Below are 16,578 nucleotides of genomic sequence, written 5' to 3'. Positions count from 1 at the left end.
GCCAACTGAAGATTGAAAATATTTAGGAAAAAAAAAAACAATGAAAATAAAAAATGTAAAATAATACAGCATGAAGAACTGTTTACATAGCATTACATTGTATTAGGTATTATAAGTAAGTAGAGACAATTTAAAGCATAGAGGAGAATGGGAATATGTTATATAAGGTACTTGAGCATCCATAGATTTTCATATATATGGGTGTTCCTGGAACCAATTCCCTGCAGATAACAAGGGACAACTGTACATTGTGTGCCCAAAAGCATACACTAATACTTTCAAATGTCTCTTATTTAGGAAATAAAATGCAAAATGTAGAGTTACCCACCAAAGTTACAATAATACTTCCTTTTAGACCAGTGATTTTTTTTTTCCCAGCAAACTGTATTCATCTCTTAAATCACATAGGAAACAAAAAAAAGGAGTTATAAGCCATTTATACAATAGCAACAGCTTTTATAATTATCCATGGTTTCACTTTTATTGAGATCTTTTTTTCTTCAGACAGCTTTGAGTTACTGTCTAGTGTCCTTTTATTTCACCCTGCAGGACTCCCTTGAACATTTCTTGCAGGGCCTATCTAGTGGTTTGAACTCCCTTAGTTTTTTTGGTTTGTTTGTTTTATTTTGTTTTTGTTTTTGTTTTTCATTCTGGAGATGTCTTAATTCCTCCCTCACTTTTGAATGAAGTTTTGCCGAATATAGGATCTTTGATTGACAATTAGCTGACCTCCAAAGTTTCTGATGAGAAATCTATTGATAATCTTATTGAGGATTTCTTGTGTGTGACCAGTCGCTTCTTTCTTGCTGCTCTCTTTTTTTTCTTCTTTTTTATTTCTTTATTTTTTTGAGATGGCGTCTCGCTCTGTTACCCAGCCTGGAGTGCAATGGTGCAATCTCGGCTCACTGCAACCTCCACCTCCCAGGTTCAAGCAATTCTCCTGCTTCAGCCTCCTGAGTAGCTGGGATTACAGGCACCCGCCACCACACCCAGCTAATTTTTTTTTTTGTATTTTTAGTAGAGATGGGATTTCGCCATGTTGGCCAGGCTGGTTTCGAATTCCTGGCCTCAGGTGATCCATCTGTCTCGGCCTCCCAAAGTGCTGGGATTACAGGCGTGAGCCACCACGCGCAGTTCTTGCTGCTTTCAAGATTTTCTTTTTGTCTTTCAGCAGTTTCATTATAATGTGTCTTGGTATGGGTCTCTTTGAATTCATCTTACTTATTGTTTGTTGAGCTTCTTGGATGTTTATATTTATGTCTTACATCAAGTTTGGGATATTTTCTTCATACATTTTCTCTTTCCCTTTCTCTTCAGCGTCTGGGACTCCCATGATGCATATATTAGCTTGTTTCATGGTGTCCTTCAGGCACTGTAAGCTCTGTTCACTGTTTTTTTAAAAGCTTTTTTCTGTTTCCCAGACTCGATAATTTCAATTGTCCCCTCTCTAAGTGTGCTCATTCTTTCTTTTGCCTGCCCAAATTTGCCTTTGAATCTCTTTAGTGAGTTTTTCATTCCAGTTATTGTACTTTTCAGCTCCAGAAATTATTTTTGGTTTCTTTTTAGTTTTTTTCATCTCTACTTATATTTTCATGTTGTTCATACATCACTTTCTTGACTTTCTCCACATCTTTCTTTAGTTCTTTTAGCATCTTGAAGTTGTTTTAAAGTCTTTGTCTAGTAGATCTGCCATTAGGTATCTTTCAGGGATGGTTGCTCTTGATTTAGTTTTTTTCATTTGAATTGGCTGTACTTTCCTGTTTCTTTTTATGCTTTGTGAATTTGTGTTGAAAACTGGACATTTGAATTTAATAATGTGGTAACTCTGGAAATCATATTATCCGTCTTCCCCAGGATTTGCTGTTATTGTTTTGTTTTGTCTTGTTTTTAATTGTGGTAGGCCATCTCTGTGCCAAGGATCGGTCTAATGTGTAAACTTAAGGTCTTAGGCATTTTCTAAGCCTTTCCCTGGGCTTGCATAATCACTTTCTGATTTTCCCTGTATATGCCATTGCTTTTGAATGCCTTAGTCCCTAATGTCTGACTCTCAAAGGGGATAAAAGAGAAAAATGAAAGGAGAGGAAGAGCACTAGCCCTTTAAATCTCCTAGAATTCTCTTCAACTGGAGGGGGAATGGCTTGCAACAATGGGAGAAAGTGCAACAATGTACCCCTTCTTTGTCTGTACCTCAGCATGGATCCCTGATATTTGGAGGACATGGTTGTTTTTGCCTTCCCTGGGTCCTGCAAGTTGTGCGCAGATTGCTTTAGGAACACATACACAGCTGCCCACCTTGGGCCTGGGTACCTGCTATGTGCTAAGAGCTAAAATTAACTGCGGTTTACCATCCAAGCCTTCCCTTGGAAGTTGCAAGTCTTCAGTTGTTCCTAAAATAGTTATATCAGACATATTCTGCCAGTGCAATATTGTCTATGTGGGGAAACAGATTCTTGCTTCTTACTCTACTGTCTTCTCTAAATCCATCTTTTAAGACTCGCCTGTGGACCTCTTGGACCATCTTCCCTCATAGAAATTCTGGCTTTGGCATCCAGTTACACCAGTATGAGACTGGCCCATAGTTACACAACTCAAGAGGATAGGTGATACCATGCACTCTCTGTTCTCCTGACTCTTTCACCTTGCTGAAGAATCTTCCTCCTCAGTCTTTGCTCTAGAATATTAGGGACCTTCATTCTTTTTATGCCTTCTGAGAGATAAAATTATTACAAAGCAATTCAGAAACTGAGCCAGTGGCTTATAATTACTAGACATCAGCTTCTCATGGTTAAAAATATATGTGGATTTTTCTCCCATCACTAAGCAAACTTCGTAATGTGTTTACTAGAATAGGTTACTGCTTGAGGGGAGAGATTGGAGGAGGGCAGTCCGTTGGGAAACATTTTGTAGGAAGTCTTATGGATCTAGTTCTTCTGTTGCTGTGATGAATCATACCATCACATAGAGGCCTAGATTGGGATCTCATCAACACCTACAGAGTCTCTAGGCAAATTACAAAATGTGTCTCTTCCCCTGGGTAGCAGCCCAGTGCCAGAATTCATCACCTGGAGCTGGATTTCAGTCCCACCTTCTCCCTTCCTTGGGCCCCTTTGTGTTGTATACAGGCTATTCAAATCTTCTAGTGGTCCTGAGTTTACAGCACAGTGTATGGAGCTAAACAAACCTGGGTGGAATCCCAGCACTGCCACTTGCTGTGTGGCCTTAATGCAGGGTACTTAGAACTTCAGTTTTCCAGCTATAAACTCTCACCACATTACTGTCGGATTCAGTGAAATAACATATGTTCAGCCCTTAGCACAGTAACCAGAACACACTGAGTCTTCCATTAGTGCTGTGATTGTTATTACTCATTGGGGTTTGGTTATGATATTACATTTATCTTTGATTTAGCATTACATTCTCAAATGGATAAGTACTTATCAGTAAGTGCTATTATGCTCCTCTGTAAAATGGAAAGTGTCAACCATTTTTCAATGACATTCCACAGTTCTGACTGCTGGATTGCATTACTCATGTGCCATTTGGGTGTAAGATTTCATCGTCAGGAAAAGAATGGAAATAGGCACAGAGGCAATCAGCGTTTATTTAGTATCTATTATTGGGGGGCTCTCTATATTGTCATCTCATTTGGGCTTTGTAACAAATGAGAAATTGAGCCTGAGGAAGGTTAATTCACTTAAAGTCACATGTAGCTAGTAAAAGGCAGTCAGAATCACATTCATTTTATTTCTCCTTTCCTGCTTCCCGTTTTTCCTGGGGGCTATAAGGAGATCCTTAGGATTCCTCATAATCATTTCATTTATCTACTATTTACTTTATTTGCCTCTAGAATAGAAATTTTGCTTTCATTTCTGGCACCGATTAGAGAGAGAAAAAGTTAAGCTTCTCTTTCTCCATTGTCTTTTTTTTTTTTTTTTTTTTCATTTTTAAGCAGATCTCTTTCTTACAGGTAGCAGTAGCTGATGTGCAGTTTGGCCCCATGAGATTTCATCAAGATCAACTTCAGGTAATAACGAACGATGCTGTATTTTTCACATGCTGATTTTCTTTAAAAACGGCGGAGGTGGAGCTAAATTTACACATTTAAAATAGTCTTTCATTTAGATAATAGTGTTTGGATCAATGTTAAATTCCCTGAACTCTGTAACAGTATTATAGTTATATAAGAGGATATCCTGTTCTTAGAAATACACATTGTGGTGTTTAGAGATGAAGAAGTGTTTGTAGCCTACTTTCATTAGTTCAGCAATAGGTCAGGCACGGTGGCTCACACCTATAATCCCAGCGCTTTGGGAGGCTGAGGCAGTAGGATCTCTTGAGCTTGAGGAGTCCTTGAGGAGTTTGAAACCAGCCTGGGCAACATGGGGAGACCCAGTTTCTGCAACCACAGCAACAGCAAATTAGATGGGCATGGGGGTGTGTGTGCCTGTGGTCCCAGCTACTTGGAAGGCTGAGGTGGGAGAATCACCTGAGCCCGGGAGGTCAAGGCTGCAGTGAGTCATGATCACACCATTGCACTCCAGCCTGGGCAACAGAGTGAGACTCTGTCTCAAACAAACAAAAAAAATTGGTTCAGCAATAAATAAAAAATGTGTATAATGTATGTCTGTACATGTACGTGTTTAGAGAGAGAGAGAAAGCAAAGCAAATGAATGTAGAGAAAGGGCATCTTTAGTGTTCATTTTCATTCATGTTTCCGTAGATTTGAAATTTTCCAGTATAAAAAGTAAAAAGATTGTCTTTTCAATGTTGCTGAATCAGCTCTATCAGAGAGAAGGTATCTGTAATTTATCTAATTCAAAATGTGAGACAGAAAACAACCAGTTGAAATTTAGCCAAGTTATCCAGGCTCCCCGCACATAAACACGTTTCATTCACTATTACATTTAAAAATATGTGAAAAGTGCTGACAGAAATGTATGCTCTTAGTTCTTTGCATGTATGGTCTTTGTGTAGTTGAGTAAACGTGGAAGAAATAAGCCTTAGGAGGGTTTCTGATAGCTTTGCAGTCTGTTTCACAGGCTGCCCATCTCCTTCTTACCACTGTTGCCCCATTGTCAGTCTGCTTCTGAAGGGATGGAGCACTGGTGCTCCTGAACCAGATTGGGAGTGGGAATAGCAGGGAGAGAGAGGAAAGGAGGCTGGCTGGATAAGGAAGAAGCTATGAATACAGGCCTCGCTTGCTCCAGGCCAGGACTGACGTGATCAGCCAGCCGCTGTCCTGGGCAGAGGCACAGATGCTACCTTTTGCACCTGGTGACTGTGTCACTTAACTGATAGGCTTTGAAGTGTCACATTTTGGTCTGCTTTAAATCTTTCTTCTTTTAATCAAAGCAATTTTTTTTTAACTTGGAGGAATTACATAAAATCTTGAGTCAAACATTTCAATACATTATTTACAGGATTAAGTATTGCAATAATTTCACCAAGATATTAGCATTCACCATCTGAGAGCTTACCCAGTTAACTTTCTTTTATCTAAAATAAATATTAATGTGTTTTAATTCATTTAGTTTCAGGATAAAATGCTTGACTAAATCTTTGTTGAGTTCTGCCAGTGGGTTTCTTAGCAAAAAAGTAGGCATATGGCCAGGTGCCGTGGCTCACACCTGTAATCCCAGTACTTTGGGAGGCCACAGCAGGTGGATCACTTGAGCCCAGGAGTTCTAGACTAGCCTGGGCAACATGGAGGGACCCCATCTCTACTGAAAATACAAAAATTAGCCAGGCATGGTGGCGCACACCTGTAATCTCCCAGACTGGGGACTCTGAGGTACAAGAACACTGGAACCCTGGAGGTGGAGGTTGCAGTGAGGTGACATCACACCACTGTACTACAGCCCGTGCAACAGAGGAAGACCCTGTTGCCCACCCACCATCCCCCCAAAACACACACACACACATACACACACACACACATAGAAATGACAATTCTGACCAGGTGCAGTGGCTCATGCCTGTAATCCCAGTACTTTGGGAGGCCAAGGTGAGAGGATCACTTGAAGCCAGGAGTTCGAAACCAGCCTGGTCAACATGGCAAAACCCCATCTCTACTAAAAATACAAAAATTAGCCGGGCATGGTGGCGCATGCCTGTGGCCCAACTACTCGGCAGGGCTGAGATGGGAGAATCACTTGAACCTGGGAGGCAGAGATTGCAGTGAGCCAAGATCGTGCCGTTACACTCCAGCCTGAGCAACAGAGCAAGACTCTGTCTCAAGAAAAAAAAAGTATAAGAAATGACAATTCTAACATCGTTTTTTTAAAAAGTGTTTGTGCTCTTTTGATTCAGGTACTTTTAGTGTTTACCAAAGAAGATAACCAATGTAATGGATTCTGCAGGGCATGTGAAAAAGCAGGGTTTAAGTGTACAGTTACCAAGGAGGCTCAGGCTGTCCTTGCCTGTTTCCTGGATAAACATCATGACATTATCATCATAGACCACAGAAATCCTCGGCAGCTGGATGCAGAGGCACTGTGCAGGTAAGCCCAAGACTCGGGCCTAAATAGTCCCATTGGCCTTTGTGACAATACATGCAGCCTAGAAATAGATTAAATTAGACTCACTCTCTTTTAAGTTGCTTTCTATGCATGTAATATAAACAAAATATTAGAACCTCACTATTTATAGGACTGATGTGTATCTCTTTTGTTTTGTCTTGCTTCACTTTACTTGAAACAGTAAGAAAATGTGAATAATAAGAATTATTAAGGGTCAAAGTGAAACCCAAAATGTAATTAACCACAAGTATCACTTGTATATTAGTGCAGTAAGAATTATAATTTTTCAGATTGTTTTTAAAGTTAAAAATTTTGAAAATTGTCTTTTAATAGTTTGATGAATGGGCTTTATTTAGAATACTTGCACATTGTCAATATTATGAGAGAATTCTGTGTAGTGACCTAAACCTAAAAAATGCCTTTTAAAGAAAGTTATTTGCTGCTGATGGAAGCAAGGCAAATATAAAATTTTATGACATATTAACTTTAAGGACATTTAAAATCTTGACTTTTAAGAGAGAGAAAAGATATAAGCTAAGTAGATTAAAAACTCGTGGGTTAAAAACTGAGGTGACAAGCAAATGACAACATATTAAAAGATTATTTGTGGGGTATGTGGTGACGTCAACGTGGGTTTGTTTCCTTGGTGGTGAGAACTCCACACTCCTGGTAGTCAGACTAGGTAGCGTTTACCCTTCCATGACTTGCCTCCAGTAGTTTTTCCTGTGGCCTTGATCTAGTGCCTGAAATGTGCCTGCGTTCCTCATCTGTTTCAATCTGGTTGACTTCACAATAAGGCATTATCATTGTAGCCCAGATTTCTTTTTTTTTTTTTTTCTCGAGACAGAGTCTCACTCTGTAACCCAGGCTGGAGTGCAATGGCTTGATCTCAGCTCACTGCAACCTCCACCTCCAGGGTTCAAGGGATTCTTCTGCCTCAGCCTCCCAAGTAGCTGGGATTACAGGCGCACACCACCATGCCCGGCTAATTTTTTATTTTTAATAGAGACGGTGTTTGACCATATTGGCCAAGCTGGTCTTGAACTCCTGACCCCAAGTGATCCATCTGCCTCAGCCTCCCAAAGTGCTGGGATTACAGGTGTGAGCCATCGCACTGTGCCTAACCTACCCCAGATTTCTTGACATGTCATTTGGCCAGTCACCCAGCACATTCTTGGGGGATTGCAGCCCAAGAGAAATGGAGAGAGCTCTGGCCAGGAAAGAGGGAGGTCCAGGTCCTTGTTTGGCTCTTCCTGGATAGCTGGTTGTCTCTGGGTAACTCTGCCTTCTCTGGGGATGTTTTAGCTCAGCTGTAAATTTGGAACCTTGGTTTCCAGTATCCCTTTTATCCCTAACATTGAATAGATACCACTCAGAGGAAGGGAAGATGATATCTAAATTACATGGTGCTTGGTAGTCATGGTGGAATGTTGCAAGGCAGTAGAGGTGTCTAAGGCGGGCCAAATGGCTGCCGAGATAGAAGAGGGAGGACAGGGTGAGGGGCTGGAGAAAACTTGGCCTCTTTCCTAGTCTTGTCCAGGCCCAAGCCTAGCCACAGGTATGTGCTAGGCAATGAAAGTTCATACTTTTAAAGGTGACTACTAGAGCATCTTGTATTGTAAAAGAAAATTTAAATTGTGTTGGTTATGCTCCACTGTTAAAAACTGTGGTAAAAGAAACATAACATTAACTTTATGTTCCACTTTTTAAGGGAAGAAAATGTGCCATTGCTATATGTTTTAGGAATATTCTAAACAAACAGGATTAATTCATTCAGCAGATTTTTATTGAGCTGTGTACAAGAGAATGTTTTAGACTGAAAGTTATAAAATGAAGTTCTTGTCTTTTATAAGCTTATGGACTAGAGGAGCTGAAATATTTCAATGAAAAAGAGTAATGTTATGTGCTCAGTTAAAAACTCACACAAATACCAAATTCCATAAGCACTATAGTTAATCAGAGTTCTTTCATCATGTAAATAACAATTTTATATAGTTTTAAAGTAAAGAATGGGAACTGGATTGCTTTAATATATGGTTTTAGAGAAGCAGAGAATGTCAGATGTGCCTCTCCTCTATGAAGTGCCTTGCACTCTCCATCCAGCCTCTCCTCAGGACCTGGGGCTCACTAAGTGAAACTCTGAGATTTAGAAGCTTTGCTTTGTATTGAACCCAACTTTGTCCACAGTTGGCCCACAGGATTGCTAGAACAGATCTATTATTCCTCTTCCCCAGAATGGATTTCCAACACTGGAGGACAGGAATTGTGTCCCCCTCCCCAGACATCTTTCCTTTTCTGAACTGAGCACACCCTTACTGCTATGAGTGGCTCCTAACAGATCCTGGTTTCATATTCCCACCGCATCAAGGGTGCTTCCCCTGAGTACCCTTTTCTGATTGATAGACCTTGTAAGCATGGCTCCAGAACCGAAAAGCTCACACTAGGTTTGGGGGAACCAGTGACGAATAAGTAGAACAGTCCCCTCCACTGTGCTAGCCAGAGAGAGCAGGCCTTTATAAATGTAATCCCCAGTCACATTTATTTCCTGATGGCCACATCACAGCCTTGGCCAAGAATCTCAAGTGTTTCTCACAAGCTGTTTTCTACCACGTCATCTCCATCTTGTTGGGTGAGGATTTGGGGTGGGGGTGGGTCCTTGTGCTAATCATAGTGAGTTTTCTAGAGGCAAGAGCAGACCCTGATTTATTTTCCTAATCAGTTTTGTCTTCATTCTGGCCCTTACCTGGCTTATCTCCCTTTAGATCATCCCTTTAAGGATGCCTGCCCACTTTGGACTGTTCAAGAAATCTTTCCAGGCTCCCCACCCCCGAACCAGCTTGCCCTGTCTCTGAGCTGACTTACATGGCTCTTGAGACCTTAGCCCTGCAGAATTCTGTCCTTCCCTTCATCTTCTCTTTTGGGATACCTAATCAACACTGCCTATGAAGAGCTTTTCATCGGTTGTTGACCTGTCTAAATGACTAGCATTCACCTGTATCTCTCTGTTGGGGGCATTTGGAACTCCTTACACTCCTTATGAGATGCCTTGCTAACAGCAAATATTCTATGTCTATTATATTTCCAAATCTACCAGTTTAGGAACCCTACTTTGCAAGTCTCCTCAGGTCTGGGCACTGCATTTGGTACTAGAGCTACACAGATGAGTAAGATGTGCTTCTTGTCTCTGAGGAGCTAATACTTTAGTTAGCAGGGAAAGTGAGTGATTTCAGTATAGGCTTGTAAGTGCCAACAGAAGAGGTTTACGCAGAGTGTTGTGGGTGCCTGTGTCAAAGAGGGCTTCGCAAGAGGATACTTGAGTTGCATCTTAAAGGATGAGCAGGAGTTTTGAAAGGAAAAAAGGTGGAGAAAATGTTCCAGGTAGAGGGAGCAGCATGTGTAGAAACAGGCAGGACATCCAGGCACCTCTGCTCAGTGCTAGATGGCTGCTGGTCAGGCAGATGTGGAGTGGGTGTCAGGGGAGGTTGGAACAGCAGACGTGAACCAAATGATGCAGGCCTTGTGTGCTGAGCCAAAGGCTGTGGACTCTACCCTGTAGGTAGTTGAAACACTGATATATTCTGCGCAGGAGAGTGTCGAGCAGGATAGAAAAATCACTTGGCTGCCAAGTGGAGAATGGAGTAGAAAACTGGAGGAGATGAGGCAAATCAATCAGTTGTGAGGCTGCTAGAGGCCATCCAGTAGTTCCTAACAGAGTATGGCTTCATATTCCCACTGTAGCACTTGATATCAGTGTCTCCTCCCAACTTCCTATCGAAAAACCCATGAAGAGGGAAAAAGAGACAAAAATTGACCATAGCAATAATAAATAAAAACGCACAAAGATAAGATGATAGGTCAGAAGCTGAGAGAACAGAAAGGGATAGGAATCTCTACTGTATCTGTCGCACCTTGGAGACTAATAAAGAAGCCTGTTTCTGAACTGTGCCTCGCACACTTCAGTCTTTGAAGCTGAAATACCAGTGGCCATAAAGGAAGGCAGTGGAAACAGGCTTTGCTTTACTCCCACTGTGTTCTGCCAAGCCTGGGTTGCTGGAGTTGCTCTAACCAGAGAAACAGATGACTGAGCCCCAGCAGAGCAGCAAGGCTTTATGAGCTGGGCAGAGGCCTGCACTCTATCCCCTGCCATCCCTGCTGCCCCCTGATTCTTTACTTTCTGCATCTACTCAGAAATCCAAGGTAAGGAAGAGAGGGATATGGACAGAGACATGGTTTTTCCTACTGTGTTTTAAGAAGGGACAGAGGTATAAGGAACCTAAAGACAGTTCTCTACATACTGCAGTTTCAAAACAGCAAATTGCATCAGTTCTCAGGTTCAGTTTGAGAATCAGAGAGAACAGGCCAGGAGCCCACTCTGCAGCAGACCTGTGCATGCCTGCTGGCAGTGTTCTCCAAGCCCTAACTGTGCTTATTGATGTGATCTACAGCCCAGACCTAAGGGAAGGACAGCTACTGACACCAAGCGTTCAGTGAAGAGGTGCTAAGGAAACTCTTGTGACCCTCTTTGTTGGCAAACTCTCAGCCTGCATAGATGCGAATTGCATTCAGGGATGTGTAAACAGGATGAAAAGTGAAAAGTGCCACCACGTAATGAGGCGGGAAAGAACAGCCCTGAAGACTAAGAAAATTATTTTTTATAAGACACTGTAGAACCTTTTGAAGACATATGCTTAGTGGACTCAGAAGAGGTGCAGCAGTATTTCTTGGTGCAGCAGGAGTGGGTCTCTGTAATAAAAGGGAAGATCTCATAAAGGGATATAGAGGAAATAAAAAAAGTACTACTTGAAAACCCAAAGCGCATTAACAGAATTAAAATCTATGTTGAATGCAGAAGCAAGATTGAACTCAGAGCACCAGATGCTTTTATACAATTTCTTGATTCACCTTGGTGTGCAGATCGTTTATACCATTATAAACCCCATTCTTTTTCATCTGAAACTCATTCCACATGGCAGAGAAAAATAGCAAAGCACAAGTAATGGAGTTGTGCTTTTGTGAAACTTAACTCATTAAAGGGCTGGACTATGTTCTTACAGTGAGCCTCCATTATGTGGCCTTTTTTCCAGTGTTGTGTTGAGACCATTATCAGAATTATTTGTAGTTGCCTAGAGTAGCTTGAGTCTGGTAGTTGCCCCCAGTATCCATTTCTATTCTTTTCCTAATAACAGAATCTCTGATGTGTAGCTGGGCATATGGCTACCTAGAAATAGATTGCATTCCCTAGTTTTTCTTACAGCTGGCCAATGGACCTATCATGTGTATCTTCTGGAAAGTATCCTTAGGGAAGGAGCATTCCCTTTTTCCTGCTATCTGGAATGTGGACATTATGGCTAGTGTTCAGTATCTGTCTTGGACCATGAGGAGGAAACCTCATGTACAGACAATAGTAGAGAAACACTGGTAGGAGCTAGGTTCCTGATCCTGCAGAGTCCATGGCAGCCCTGGACTGTCTCCCTCTGCACATTTTTGATGTGTGAGACAGATACTGTTTAAACCACTCTTCTCTGGTGTTTTCTATCTTGTGTGGCCAAAATGATTCCTAATGGTAAGCCAAGTAGCATGCTTTTAAGACTTTCCCAGTGAGGCCGGGCATGGTGGCTCACACCTCTAATCCTAGCACTTTGGGAGGCCAAGGCAGGCAGATTGCTTGAGCCCAGGAGTTCGAGACCAGCTTGAGCCACATGGTGAAACCCTATCTTTACAAAACATCAAAAAATAAACCAAGCATAGTGGCACTTGCCTGTGGTCCCAGCTATTTGAGAGGCTGATGTGAGAGGATCGCTTGAGCCCAGGAGGTCAAGGCTGCAGTGTGCCATGATCACACCACTACACTCAAGCCTGGCCGACAGAGCAAGACCTTGTCTCAAAGAAAAAGTTGGGTGGGTGGGGACTTCCCAGAGTACTTACACTGCTTTCAGAATCTCATGCTACAGGATCGCACTTCATCTTTTTCATGACCTTCTTGAATTCTGACTTCCTGAACATTCAGGTATACATTTCAATAATGCCAAGTAATTTCTTTCCTAGTTTTCATGAATTCCAGTGCAAGGATGTTATTTTTCAACTCAGTTTCCTGACATTTCTGTTTTCTAGCCCGTTCTTCCTTCATATGCGCCAGAAAAGGTCCCAGTATGTCTCTACCTTTTTATACAGTTTTAGAGCTGTTTTTAAGGGCTTATCTCCAGGTAAACAAGGTCTTCCCTTCCACTTTATCCTCAACCCAGTGCTTCTCATTCTTGTGTCTCCAGATAGGAGTAATTCATTCAAAGCTCCTTACTGAGATCACCTACATGCTTGCCTACTTGCCATTACATCACTCCCATCTTGATTTTTCTTCTAAAAAGCTGAAAGCTGGTTTGAAATGGCTACATACTTAAATTTGCCCTTTCTCCTTCCAAATCTCTGTGATATGATGGAAATGTAAACACAGGACAGATACAGTGTCACTAGAAGTGATGAAAATACCATTTGTGAGTCACGCCTTATTCCCTGTTTGAGATCAGTGTTAGGATGAGTATTAGTCATCGGGTCTGATGAGTGCGCTAGCTGTGTCTGTGAGTGTCTGTTGTGCCAGTGACCCCTCCAGGCCTAAGCAGCCTTTCCCATAGCTCTTCCCCAGGAAGCTGAGCCTGCCTGCTCTCCCCAGTCAGGGGAACAAGGGTTGAACTGGAGATTGACACCTGGCCAGTAAGCCCTGAGGTGGCGTGTCTGCAAGGGGTCTTCCGGCAGAGCCATGCAGCACCCTTAGGTTGGCTCCCTCTGGAGAGGATAGGTAGGTGGACACTAGAAGAGTACAGAGTGAACACAGAAAAGCAGGGATGTTGAGGGGGTGGGGAAGAAGTGAGCATGAGAGAGACTGGCTGGTCCCTAGAGCTGCTTTTCCATTCCTGAGCAACTTCTCTACCCCTGGCCCATTCTGCATGTGTTGTTAGATTCAGCCTTTCTCAACCTGGATTCCATAAGAAAATGAAGCCCGAATGCCTACAGGCAAGAATGGGCAAAGGAGAACACAGTCTTGCCCATTCATTTGTGTATTATGTGTGACTGCCTTTGTGCTACAGTGATAGAGTTGAGTAGTTGTGATAGAGTCCATATGGCCTGCAAAGCCTAAAATATTTACTCCCTGACCCTTTACAGAAAAGTTTGCTAAGACTGGGGCGGGGGCATTTAGCTGAGTGTGCTGGCTCATGGCTGTAATCTCAGCACTTTGGGAGGCCAAGGCAGGAGGACTGCTTGAATGCAGGAGTTCGAGACCAGCCTGGGCAATGTAGTGAGACCTCGTCTCTACAAAAAAATAAAAAAATTAGCCAGTGGCATGTGCCAGAGGTCCCAGCTACTCATAGCTGGAGCCCAGGAGGTCAAGATTGCAGTGAGCTGTGATTGCACCACTGTACTCCAGCCTGGTGACAAATGGGAACCTGTCTCAAAAAGATGAGGGCATCCATCGTGCATGATGAATCTCTTATGCATCTGGAATGGTTATGTTGTGTACCATCTTTGGGAGACTTGAGAACTAGTCGCTCAAATTATTTTCTGGATTTTGTGATTCAGAAGTGGTTCTATTCCTTGAATAAAAGCTGAAGCAAATGCAGTCAGTCTTGACTGGTTTCTGTGCCATCCTAGACACATTCTCCAGGAGGCCAGCTCACCTTTGACTTGACTAGGGCAGTCTGGTTATGTTCCTCTACATTCTCCTCCTTTTAGAGTCCCTCTCCAACATGAGTCATCTTCCTCTGGGTCTGGGGTGAGTTCCTTTCTTCTCCAGTGGAGTTGTTCTTCTCTAGAGCCTGCTTTCTTCTCCTGGTGTAGGATGAGTTCAAAGCTGTTGCATATCTCCAGTGGAGCACTTCTTTCTTCTACTCTGTGTCACATTTATTTCTGCTCTGATATTTTGGCTGTATTTTCATTCCCCATGGCCTCTAAAGCTGCTTCTGCAGAAGGGTTGAATTCACTCTGTATGGGAAGTCTTGTATTCTTTGGGTAACTTTAGTCGAACAGTCTCTTGTACTTTTCTAGACCAGTCCTCTGTTCTTAACCTTTTCGTGAGGTGTTGATGCTCTTCTTTCTGACCTATTACAATATCTTGCATTTCCTAGTTTTGGATTATTTTTGGTTATTTAGCCTCCATTTTACCTAGTAACCCTTCATCCTTTGTGCTCCTTAGAATGCAGTGGAGCCAGCCCTTGGGCTCCTTTATCCCCATTGTAAGCATAGCCATCACCTTGTGGTAATAGACATAAACTTGCATTTTCCTTTGGAAGAAGACCAACGGCTTCTTTCATGTAAGCACAAAGTAGGGAAAATACTCCGCCTGAAACAGTGCAGGTTAACAAAGATCAGAACAAGTAGAATGCATGTCATCTTAGTTAACTGTTAATTCATACTCCATAATTGTTATAGTTAACACAGTCCACTGAATGGGAGTTTGCCCCCAATAGAGAGAAAGATCAAGTAGTCAAGAAGGTGAGTGAATTCAGAGAGTGAGGGGATCATTTACTCTCCCTTCTACCCCTCTTCCAACTTTAATTGTTGTAATTGTTTAAGTATATTTGGTTTTTAAGGATTATTTTTATATTTATTTTAAGGTTTTGTGTTTTTTTTAAGGTCTATCAGATCATCAAAACTCTCAGAAAACACAGTTATTGTTGGTGTAGTACGCAGGTAAACTTTCATTTTTTTTAATGTTGAAATTGAGGTGTCAGTGTAATACTTGCTCTTAATAGATGGCCAAATAACAGCTTGCGTGCTATGCCAGGCATGCCCCTTTGTAGTGTGGACTTGACTTCTTTATTCTTTCTTATTTTATTTTGCTTCTTCGGTTAACTTCCTGGAAGGACTTTCTGCTCTCATGCTAGATTTTTGTGATTTTTAAACTGCCTTTCACTTTAGAAACAGGCAAACTATGAGAGAATTCCATTCCTAAAAGTATGAATGTTTTCCAGGGGTATCTTCCTAGGGCCTTCTAACTCCAGATATCTCTGAGGATTTGAATTACACATAAATGGGGGAATCTTAGGTTTTGTCTTTAAATTGGAGGTAAGGAAAGAAGAGAAATATATTAGGAGAAGGGCAAGTATTCAAATTAATGTTATTGAGCTTATGTGTTTTTATACATAGAAGAAATGTTTCTATGTCCTTTAAAGTTTTTTCCTGAGCTGTGGGGGAGAAAGGAATTAAAAAAAAACAAAAACCTGGAAGTAGAAGAAAATAGGAGTAAATTTAACTTAGTTTAAATTAAAAATTTTATATATTAAAAAGATATATGGACACTCCTGTATTCCTGCTATTCATGTAGTTTGTGTATTTCAAGTATTATAATATGTAATTCCAAAAAGCTAAATGTGAAATTGAAACAGAAAACAGTTTTCAACTTTATCCTTTAAATTTGTATATTAATCTGACTCATCTAAAAGTACTCATTACATAACGAAGTATTATTTAAATTAGTAGAGTAAAAGAGGTGAGATGTAATTGATAAAAACTATGTCTATGTTCTTTACTGTGTTATTTTGAAGGGTGGATAGAGAAGAGTTGTCCGTAATGCCTTTCATTGCTGCTGGATTTACAAGGGTATGTACTCACTTATTTGTTATACAAGTATAATTCAATTTGAGAAATTATTTTATCTCAGTTCAGTACCCAGAAAAAGCTTTGAATTAATTTGAAGAAAAGAAATTGTCTGGTCGGGCGTGGTGGCTCATACCTGTAATCCCAGCACTTTGGGAGGTCGAGGTAGGAGGACCCCTTGGGCCCAGGAGTTCGAGACCAGCCTGGGCAACATAAGGAGAACCTGCCTCAATCGTACTTAAAAAAAAAATTACTGTCCTTGTTTTACAGTTTGGTTTAACTTTATAATCTGCTAATCTAATCTATAACAGTTCATATTCTTAGTCTCTCAAAACTATGCCTGCTAAAGTCATCTAAACATAATAAAATCTCCTTTAATGGCATATTCACTAAAAATTATACCACAGAATGTATTGTTATGATGCTGACATGTATACATGCAACTTTTTAAGCCAGTTCAAGGATTCTAGAAATA

At 41.3% G+C, this 16,578-nt stretch overlaps 1 protein-coding gene across 4 annotated transcripts in view; it reads left to right on the top strand.

Annotated features, from left to right (window-relative positions):
• Positions 1-16,578, top strand: part of PDE8A (phosphodiesterase 8A) — a 154,341-nt gene that overhangs the window by 76,098 nt on the left and 61,665 nt on the right. For all 4 annotated transcript variants that reach the window (XM_054450981.2, XM_063652879.1, XM_063652880.1 and 1 more), the window contains 4 exons: positions 3,968-4,024; positions 6,310-6,500; positions 15,141-15,197; positions 16,052-16,106. In XM_054450981.2, coding sequence (XP_054306956.1) covers positions 3,968-4,024; positions 6,310-6,500; positions 15,141-15,197; positions 16,052-16,106 — 360 coding nt within the window. The remainder of the gene's footprint in view (positions 1-3,967; positions 4,025-6,309; positions 6,501-15,140; positions 15,198-16,051; positions 16,107-16,578) is intronic.

This window comes from Pongo pygmaeus, chromosome 16 (genome assembly GCF_028885625.2).
Source record: "Pongo pygmaeus isolate AG05252 chromosome 16, NHGRI_mPonPyg2-v2.0_pri, whole genome shotgun sequence".
Lineage (NCBI taxonomy): Eukaryota > Metazoa > Chordata > Mammalia > Primates > Hominidae > Pongo > Pongo pygmaeus.
Note: the sequence above shows the minus strand (reverse complement) of the source record. Positions and strands in the feature narration are given on the sequence as shown.